Source organism: Tupaia chinensis, unplaced genomic scaffold, assembly GCF_000334495.1.
Source record: "Tupaia chinensis unplaced genomic scaffold, TupChi_1.0 Scaffold148234_1, whole genome shotgun sequence".
Taxonomy (NCBI): domain Eukaryota; kingdom Metazoa; phylum Chordata; class Mammalia; order Scandentia; family Tupaiidae; genus Tupaia; species Tupaia belangeri.
The window spans coordinates 3,768,374-3,778,143 of record NW_006208084.1 but is presented as its reverse complement, the minus strand read 5'-3'; the positions used below and the strand labels follow the sequence as shown (position 1 = coordinate 3,778,143).

Here is a 9,770-nt window from a genome sequence, read left to right as displayed (position 1 = left end):
AACCCAAAAAAAAAAAAAAAAAAAAAAAAAAAAAAAAAGAAAAAAGAAATATTTGGAACCTGAAAAAATTAAAAAAAGAAAAGATGAAATACACATACAAAGATAAACTATAACACAAAATTTAAAGATCACAGCAATTTCCATGTCTATATACCTTTTCATATATTTATAAATCCTTTCCTATACCCAAGAAGTCATCCAAAGTGATCTACTAGTTATCTCCCTGTGTCTAGCTTTTGTTCAAACTTTTTGTCATGAGTGTACTAAAAAATAATTGTTTTATTTCACTTTATTTATTCTAATTTAAACAGAGATGGAAAGAGAAAGAGAGAGAAAGCGAGAAAACAAGTCGCCATGTCTGGGACTTGAACTGCGGTTAACCATGTGGACGTCCAGTGTGCCCTTAACCAACACACCACCTGCTGGCCCCAAATGTCCTTTTTTAAAAAATAATTATTTATCTATTTAATTCCATTTGTTATTATTATTTTTAAAGAATTATTTTATTTAACTTTATTTATTTTAATATAACCAGACAGGGACAGAGGGACAGAGAGACAGAGAAAGTGAGAAAACAAGCTCCCAGGTCTGTGACTGGAAAAGGTTGGCCATGTGGGAGTCCAGTGTCCTTAACCACCACGCCACCTGCTGGCCTGTTATTATTTTTAATTTGACCAGAGAGAGACAGAGAAAGGGAAAGGGGGAAACCAAGCCACCAGGTCTGGGGCTTGAACCATGGTCGGCCATGTGGGAATCCAGTGCCTTTAACCACCACACCACCTGCTGATCCCAATGAATGTCCTTTTTATGTGATTATCCAAATTGCAAAGCCCAGTTCAAATGTTTAGTGTCTGTGAAGCCATCTTCAAAATCTGTTTTCGAGCGCGTCGTACTTGTCCCTCCTACAGTACTCTACCAATTACTACCCTCTCTCTTTATTCTCTTTTATATTAATACGAGCTCTCCTTATAGACAGTTTGATGGAAAGTACCCATCTCATCACTGAATTACTTAACACCTAATTTTGCAGAGTAGGTATTTAATAAATATTTGCTGAATGAATGCCCACTTCATAAATTCCACAACTGAAGTACTTTCTTAGCCAGTTCCAGTACCCTGTAAAATTATTAAAACTGTAACTAGAGCTAACATTTACTTACTGTTTGCTAAGCATCAAGTGCTGATTTAAGTGCTTTGCAGTGTACATTATTTCACTTACCCTCCTATGCCAACACCCTATGAAAAGTTACTATACCCATTCTTAAGATGAGAAAGTAAAGTTACTGACTTCTTCAAAATTAAAACAGGAGAACTATGATAAAAACACATGCAGTATGGTGCCAAAGCTTTCTTTCTTAAAGTTCTATGTGATTCCGGGCAAAAATTAGGTCTAGAACATACCTGTGGCTACCTGGTGGCCCAAGCCTCTGCTCCCGCTGTGGATCATCACACACACTTGTCCCTTATGGTCGATGCCCATTTTCTTTGCAGCATATTCATTGAAAATCTCATCCACAACCTGGATTTCAGCGTAGTGGTTACCTGCTCCCAGAGTCCCCAACTGCAAATGTAAAAACGCCTGATAAAAAAGCTTCTAATTCCAGTTTAAAAAGAAAAAAATCATTTAAAAAGCAACTTCTTTAGAAGTTGCCTGGTTTTAAATGCATCAACTTTCAATGAGAAAATAAGACCCTGAGAGACAAGAGTCTTGCCCAAGGTCACCGTTAATCAGTGGTAAAATCATCAAAATTAGCTGCAAACTTTACATGCGTAGTATATCATCTCACGGACACCATGAACTGGTAATAAAAAGTATCTCCTTCTAATTTAGACCTAATCTGTAGATCGTACACATGTAATTTAAACGTTTCAAACCTTATAATAATTTTCTCTCATCCACTTCTAAGTCATGACATCTTGTTTTATTTTATTATCATCTACAAGCTTCTGATAGCTTTTTATTTTTAAAGAGATATTTTTGGCTATAGAGTGTATGTGCATGCCGGAGACAAAGAGAGAAAGTGAGAAATCACCCACCAGGGGGAATGGTCACACTACAATCCCTTCTCCTCCATTCTTCTCTAGAGATATTGGGCATGCACACACACACACACACACCTGACACTGAGTTTTAAGCTGCTGGGTCTGGGACTCGAACTGTGGTCGGCCACATGGGAGTCTGGTATTATAACCACTATGACACTTACTGGCCCCTTCTAGCTTTTTAGAAGAATGAAGCATAAAATATGCATTATTTCTGGTATATTATGAAAAAGTCAGCGGCTATGTTTGCTAAATAGAAGATGTAGATTATTTTTCCCTCTAATAAAAAAATACAGAAAAAATTAATACATCACTCCTCCAAAGTGAGAATTACCTGAGGAAGGCCTCTTTTTTTGGCCCTTGCCGAGACTTTATTGGGGTCAGCTTGCAGCATCCTCCCATACTCCTCACAGTGCTCCTTGTCTTCTGCCCAGGCATAGCCTTCTCTCAGGGACCAGTCCACACCCATCTCCAGGGCCTCCTCCAAGTCTCTGGGTGAGTAGTAAAAAGTGCTATCATTTCACAGCCAATGTGGAGCAAAACCTAAGTTTGACCACATATCAAAGGGGCACAAAAGCATACTATATTTATCTCCTGAGTACCAAGCTTTATGTTAGATGCCACCAGGTCCGGGACTTGGACCGTGGTCAGCCACATGGGAGTCTAGCACCTTTAACCATGCCACCTGCCACCCGAGTGCTATTTTATTCTACTATAAATACTACCTTAATGTCAAATGCTGTTAAAACAAGCATTAGTTGACTGGTATCTCTAATAAACGGGGCTGGACCATATGATTAGAAAAACAATTCATTACTACTTCCTGGAAAGTACCCAAGCAATACCCATCTCCCAAGTGCCCTTGGATAGAAATGGAGCGGAGGGTCACATTGCTCTATCTCTGCCAACCATCTGATGGAAGTGTGTGCTCTTACTTGGCATTCATGGGGATGACACCTTTGGACCCCACTCCCACGGGAATGTGGTCAAACATGGCTTGGGCCAGTTGCTCTTTCACAGGCTGGACATCACTTTCATCCAAATTGGTTCTCAGCAGGCGGACACCACAGTTAATGTCAAATCCAACACCACCTATGATGCAGAGGAAAGGGAGTCAAATAGTCGCAAAACTAGGTGGCTGGGCACTGTTTCCTGTAGTTTCTCAACATTAATGAAAGGTTAAAAAGACACCGATTCTTTATTTTTATTTATTTATTTTAAAGATTTAATTTTATTTACCACCTTTTTTTTTTTTTTTTTTTTTTTTTCTACTTGACCACAAAGCAACAGAGAAAGTAAGAAAGCAAGCCACCAAGTCCAGGACTTGAACTGTGGCTGGCCATGTGGGAAGCTAGTGTCTTATTCTTTTATGAGTGAACAATGAGATTTTCCAAAGGCTTACATGACATATGATAACATCTTTCCTGAGAGATAATAAAGCTTGTGCATTCTTTTTTTTTTAAGAATTATTTTATTTAACTTTATTTATGTATTTACTTATTTTAATTTGACTAGAGAAGGACAGAGAAAGAGAGAGAGAAAATGAGAAAGTAAGCTGCCAGGTCCAGTACTCAAATTGGAGTTGGCCATGTGGGAGTCCAGTGCCCTTAACTACCATGCCACCTGCCGGCCCCAGTCCGTGCATTCTTGCTTTTAAAATTTCTCAGTTTATGGCGCTGGCAGGTAGCCTGGTGGTAAAGATGCTGGACTCCCAAATGGCCGACCATGGTTTGAGTCCCAGGCTTGGCGGCTTGCTTTCTCTCTCTGTCCTCTCTGGTAAAACTGAGTAATAATAATAATAAATTAATTAATTAAAATAAAAAAATTCCAAACAATTTTGCAGTTTTTCATTTCCCTTTTCCTTCATTGCTAGAGTGCATATGTGCTCACCAGAGAAAAGACAAAACAGAGGAAAAGGGAGAAAGTACCCCCAATGGGGTATGGTCATGCTGTAATCCCTTTTCCATTTCTCTGTCCTGTGGGAATTTGGAGAATAAACACACACACGACCAGTGTATTTTCCAAGCCACCAGAGCTGGGATTCGAACTGTAGAGAGCCAAGTGAGATCCAGCTTTCTTAAACACCAGGCTGTGGGGTTGGCCCCTATTTTAATATTTAATGAGGTGAACACTAATCAAAGACTTTGAGATCAATTCTCAATAACTTTTACTGAGTATACAGTGGTCCTGAGCCCAAAGTTTGAGAACTGCTGTTCATGATTCTAATATCTTGAAATCTGAGAACTGCTTTATGACTCACAACATGGTAACATTTTGGATGTATTGAAAAATATTTTCTTGAAACAAAACCAACCAAACAAGAAAACATTTAAAGGACCAGCCGGGTGGTGTGGTAGTTAAGGCAGCTAGATCCCACATGGCTGATAGTGCAGTTCGAGTCCTGGACCTGGCAGCTTGAAAAACATGCTTGGGACACATGCATGCACACCAAAATCCTGAAAAGAGAACGGAGAAGAGATTGCGGTTTGGCCATTTGGCCATCCCCCTGGGGGGTGATTTCTCACTTTCTCTCTCTCTGTCTAGTGAGGGCATATGCCCTATAGCAAAAATGAATTTAAAAAATACATAAAATGTTGGGACCAGCAGATGGCGCAATGGTTACATCGCTGGACTCCCATGTAGTAGACCAAGGTTCGAGCAGCAGACCCAGCGGCTTAAAACTCACACCAGGCACACGTGCATGTGTGCCCAAAATCCCAGGAAGAGAATAGAGGAGTGATTGTAGCATGGCCATCCCCCCAGGGGATGATTTCTTACTTGCTGTCTCTCTGTCGAGTGCATGCGCCCTATAGCAAAAAACAAAAACAAGAACAAAAAACCAAGCCTCTTAAAAACATTGAGGGGGGAGGCAGCAGGTGGTGTGGTGTTAAGGTATTGGAGATTGCCACATGGCTTACCACTGTTCGAGTCCCAGACCTGGTGGCTTGCTTTCTCACTTTCCCTCTCTATGTCCCTCTCTCTCTCTGGTCAAATTAAAATGAATGAATGAATACATAAAATAAAATACATAATTCTTAAAAAAAAAAAAACACATAAATTTTTTTTCTATACTTGTAATAGAGTGCATGTACGTGCATATGACGGTGAGAGAGAAGCACACCCCTCCACAGGGTCTGCTCATGCCACGATCCACTTCCTCCAGCCCTCTAGCCCAGCAGAACTTGGGCACCTGCATGTGTTCCCTGTGTGCTTTACGCTGACCAGAGAAGGGATTCAAACCAGGGCCATCAGGTAGAACCTGGCTTCTGCAGAGCAGCACATCAAGTTGGCCCTCTTCTGCATTAAAATTTTTTTTAAATTAATTAATTTTATATTCATTCACTGAGCATCATCACAGCATACAAAATGTAACTTCCCATCTAGAATATACTACATAATGGCTTAATCATACATGTTATCCTTGATCATTTTCCATTTCTAGTATCATATATATATGTGTGTGTGTATATATTTTCCCCCTATTTCTCACCCTGTCATTTCCCACACTATCTCAGGTGTTTACAGTTGCTTTCCTTTCCTTTTCCCCCCACATTTTATTGACTCACAAATTTCTCAAGTAATCGACTTTGAATAGCAAGTTCAGCTGGTATGAACGTATCTGTGAATACATGTCTGCCTTTAGGTGTGAAACTCTGAGTAGAATGAATATACTATAAAGTTGTACCTAGCTGATGCTACATAGCTTACTGCAGTCATTAAATAGGTTTTTTACAATATATATATATTTTTTTTTTTTGAGAGGTTTTCGCTATAGGGCGCGTGTGCTCGCCAGACAGACAGAGAGAGACAGAGAGACAGAAAGCGAGAAATCACCCCCCAGAGGGGATGGTCACGCCACAATCCCTTCTCCTCCATTCTCCTCGCGGGATCTTGGGCACGCACACACACGCGCCCGGCGTGAGTTTTAAGCCACCGGGTCCGGGACGCGAACCGCGGTCGACTACGTGGGAATCCAGCGACACAGCCATTACACTAACTGCTGGTTCCCAACAATATATTTTTTAGTCTCAAGAAAAGCAGTTTTAGCTTTAATAAATCAAAATCAAAGAAATGCTAAGAGTGATTCACTTAAAACTTAAAGCCAGAAAACAGGTTAAGATTCTGTTCAAATAGTAGGTACATGAACCTATCAGCAACTCAAGACGAGACAAAAACCCTTTAAACCAAAAAACAAAGCACAGAAGAAAATCTTACGACTAAAAGTCCTAAGATTCTATTTCCCCAGTTCGGTCTCATGCATTTGATCTTCTGTTGTGGTCCAATCTTCCTGATTAAATTATGGAAGGTAACATTCAACTCCAGACTTGTCCCTACCATTAAGTTGGCTATTTTCTTAGTTGTTTTTGAACTCTTTATTTCTGTGTGTCTATATTTAGTTTTCCTGGTATAGCACTCCCTTGAGAACTTTTTGGAGATCTGGTCTTATATTGGTAAATTCTTTCAGGTTTATCCGAGAATGTTCTTGTCTTTTCAAGATTCCCATATGAAGGATAATCTTGCCACGTATAGTATTCTGGGTTGAAATTGCTTTTCCCTTAACACTTTAAATATATTTTCCCATTCTTTCCTTGCTCACATTGTTTCTGATGAGAAGTCTGTTGTGAGCCTGATAGGATATCCTTTATAAGTGACTTGATGTTTCTCTCTAGCAAATCTTAGTATCTTGTCTTTGTGTTTTTGGTTAATCTGGCTACATGTGTTAGAGAAGATCTTCTTAGGTTCTTTTTGTTTTAATTTTTTCATTTATTTAAAATATTTTAAAGAATGATTTAAGAGAGAAATCCACCAGGTCTAGCACTTGAACCATGGTCGGCCATATGGGAGTATCCAGCACCTTAACCACCATACCACCTGCTGGTCCCTTTCTTGGGTTGATTCTATTTGGGGTCCTTTGTATTTCTTGGAATTGGATCTTTGAATACCTCTCTAGGTTTGGGAAATTTTCTTCCAGGATTTCATGGAATAGATTATCAATGCCCTTATTAGTCTTTTTGCCTTCTGGGATCCCAATTATCTGGATATTTGATGGTTACTAATATTTCTTGTATATTATTCTCATTCTTGGGGGCAATTTTCTCAGTCTTCATGGTGGATTTTTCTAGGTCAACGATTCTATCTTCTACATCTGAGATTTGATTTTCTGTATGATCTAGTCTGTTTTTAATACTTTCAAGAGAGGTTTTGACTTTCGATATTATAGCCTTCATCTCTAACCATTCGATTTTTTTTTTTATGGTGTATATTTCCTTTTTCAGATGTTGCAAGATCTTCCTCACCTCCTGGAACTTGTTGGCTCCTTTCTCCTGCAATTCTTTTGTCTTTCTTCTCTTGCACCTCTGTAGACTCTGTCACTATGAATATCCTAAATTCTTTATCTTACATTTCCATGAGTTCCACTGTACTGAGGATGAAGAGGAGTTACTCTTCTCCCTTGGAGTAGAGGTATTTTGCTTTCTCATTTCTTGTGACCCTACGGTGATTTCCAGCCATCTAATGGATTCTTCCTAATTCTTGAAATTCAATCTGAGCATTCAGAGGCATGCAGGAAGAGTTGATCTACAATCTCTCGTTCCATTTTTCACTCTGTGTACATCAGATTCAGTGGGAATTGAGGAATATTCTGACCCTAATCGTATTCAGATGTTTGGATATTGTTCATTTGGACCTGTCTAGACACTCAGTGCCTGGAGGCCATTAGAAATGAATGTGGAGGGAGAAATCTCAGCAGAAGATCTTTATTTTTAGTCCCTGAAAGCAGTATTTCACAGCTCAAGTTCAGTAGGCATCTCAGGATGGGCTTGGGTTTGTGTCTCTCCTACTAGAAATGAATCTGGTAGAAGTCTCAACAGAAGAACTTCATTTTTAGTCCCTGAAAGCAGTATTTCACATCTCAAGTTCAGTAGCCGCCTCAGCTATTCTGCATTTAAGTGCACTGTAATGCATGTACATATACAACCACACATCTGAGAGGTCAAGTTTGTTAACTGGATCATTACTGATTGAAATTTACTAAAAAAGGTGCTAAATGCTGGGCTTACATATATGGACCATTTATTTCCCTCCTTCTTCTGGTTCTTGGCCTCCTAAGTTCTTACTGTCTTAGTGGCTTTCTTGTGCCTTTGCAAAGATTAAAAAAATAATAATAATTTACCAAACCTTTCTCACTATTTTCAGCAGGTGATTGGCCTGAAGTTCATCACTGTGGAGCATAATTTGCAAGATGTCATTTGAACTATTGTTTTTTATTCACATTCTTTGAAAGCAAAGATACTACTTCTGGTATGGAATGTTTTCAGTGAAAGCACTCCGTAACTCCAGTAGAAAAGATGTACACAGGAGCCAGCAGGGGGCTTGGTGGCTAAGGAGCTGGACTCCCACATGGATGACTATGGTTTGAGTCCTGGTCCTGGTGGGCTTGCTTTCCTCACTTCCTGCTCTCCCCACCCAGTCTCTATCTCTGGTGAGTATGAGTGTCCTGTGGCAAATTAAAAATAATAATGATAAATAAAATTAAATAAATAATTCTTAAAAAAAAGATGTACACAACCAGGGGTAAATAACAATAACCACAAGAGCAACACTTACTGAATGATCTCCTATGTGCTTAGCACTGTGTAAGCATTTTACAGCTGACCTCATCAATTCCCACAATAATGCTATGTACTATGATAATTATTAAACCCCATCTGTCTATGAGGTAACTAAGACACCAACATATAGGATTTTCCAGAGATTGTGTCAGTTTGGTTTGTAGCCAGTGACTATTAGTTTCCGGCATTTGCTAGGAGTGCAAAACTTTTCAATAAATGTATGTTTTACTTAATATTCTAACAGTTCTGAATGTCCGTAATCAAGTTCAGTAAATGAGGAAAAGAAAGGGTAAAATATGGTGAGGTTGGGAGATGTGCAAAGAGAGAAGTATGGCTGTTTTAGGGGGGCTACGACCCACAGAGAGAAGCTACACGTCTGACAGCAGAAGCCCATAGGGACCTTACCTGGGGACACCACTGCTTCGGGGTCGTTCATGTCAAAGGCTGCCATATTCCCAATAGCAAACCCATAGCCTGAATGGACATCAGGAAGCCCAATAGATCGCTGCAAGAGAACGAGAAGGTGAAGTACAGCTATCTCAACCTGCTGTTCTGGCTACCCACTGGCCCGGATGCTCATTCTCTAACAGGCTGCAGGCCAAAGCTTTCTTAAAACCAAGATTCTATTTTCACAGAATCATCTTTGTTGGTGGAAATGAAGTATAAGAACTCTTCATCACAATCACAAAGTTGAACATAGTGAGAAAAAAAAACCTTTTTAAAGTCTATTAACTTATGAAATCCCAAACAGAAAAGCAGACCTCAGAATAAAAGGATATAGGGGACAAGCAGTTAGCGTAATGGCTATGTCGCTGGACTCCCATGTAGTTGACCACGGTTTGCGTCCCGGACCCGGTGGTTTAAAACTCACGCCAGGCGCGGAAAGGCTCTGCCCACCCCCCTCTGGGGGGGCCCGGCCTCCCTGGCCTCTCCAGCGCTGGAACAAGGTTGAAGAACTTGCAACTTGAGAAGATGATAATTACCAGCCCTGCATTACCTCAGGGGAAAACAAGAACTACTCTGCCATTCTTAAGGAAGCCAGATACCCAAGGACAACTCACACTGCAGATGCCCACAACACCATTCCTGGTAACTACAAGATGACTGCTGTGCCGC

The 9,770-nt window shown here is 40.1% G+C and overlaps 1 protein-coding gene across 2 annotated transcripts in view; it reads right to left on the bottom strand.

The window, feature by feature from the left end:
• The window catches only part of RTCB (RNA 2',3'-cyclic phosphate and 5'-OH ligase), a 29,431-nt gene that overhangs the window by 12,648 nt on the left and 7,013 nt on the right, over positions 1 to 9,770 (bottom strand). Inside the window, exons 4-7 of one of the 2 annotated variants that reach the window (XM_006170340.3) lie at positions 9,060 to 9,159; positions 2,979 to 3,135; positions 2,378 to 2,534; positions 1,402 to 1,561 (exon numbers count right to left, since the gene is read on the bottom strand). In XM_006170340.3, the coding sequence (XP_006170402.1) occupies positions 1,402 to 1,561; positions 2,378 to 2,534; positions 2,979 to 3,135; positions 9,060 to 9,159 (574 nt within the window). The remainder of the gene's footprint in view (positions 1 to 1,401; positions 1,562 to 2,377; positions 2,535 to 2,978; positions 3,136 to 9,059; positions 9,160 to 9,770) is intronic. The other variant, XM_006170341.3, reaches the window with a different exon arrangement.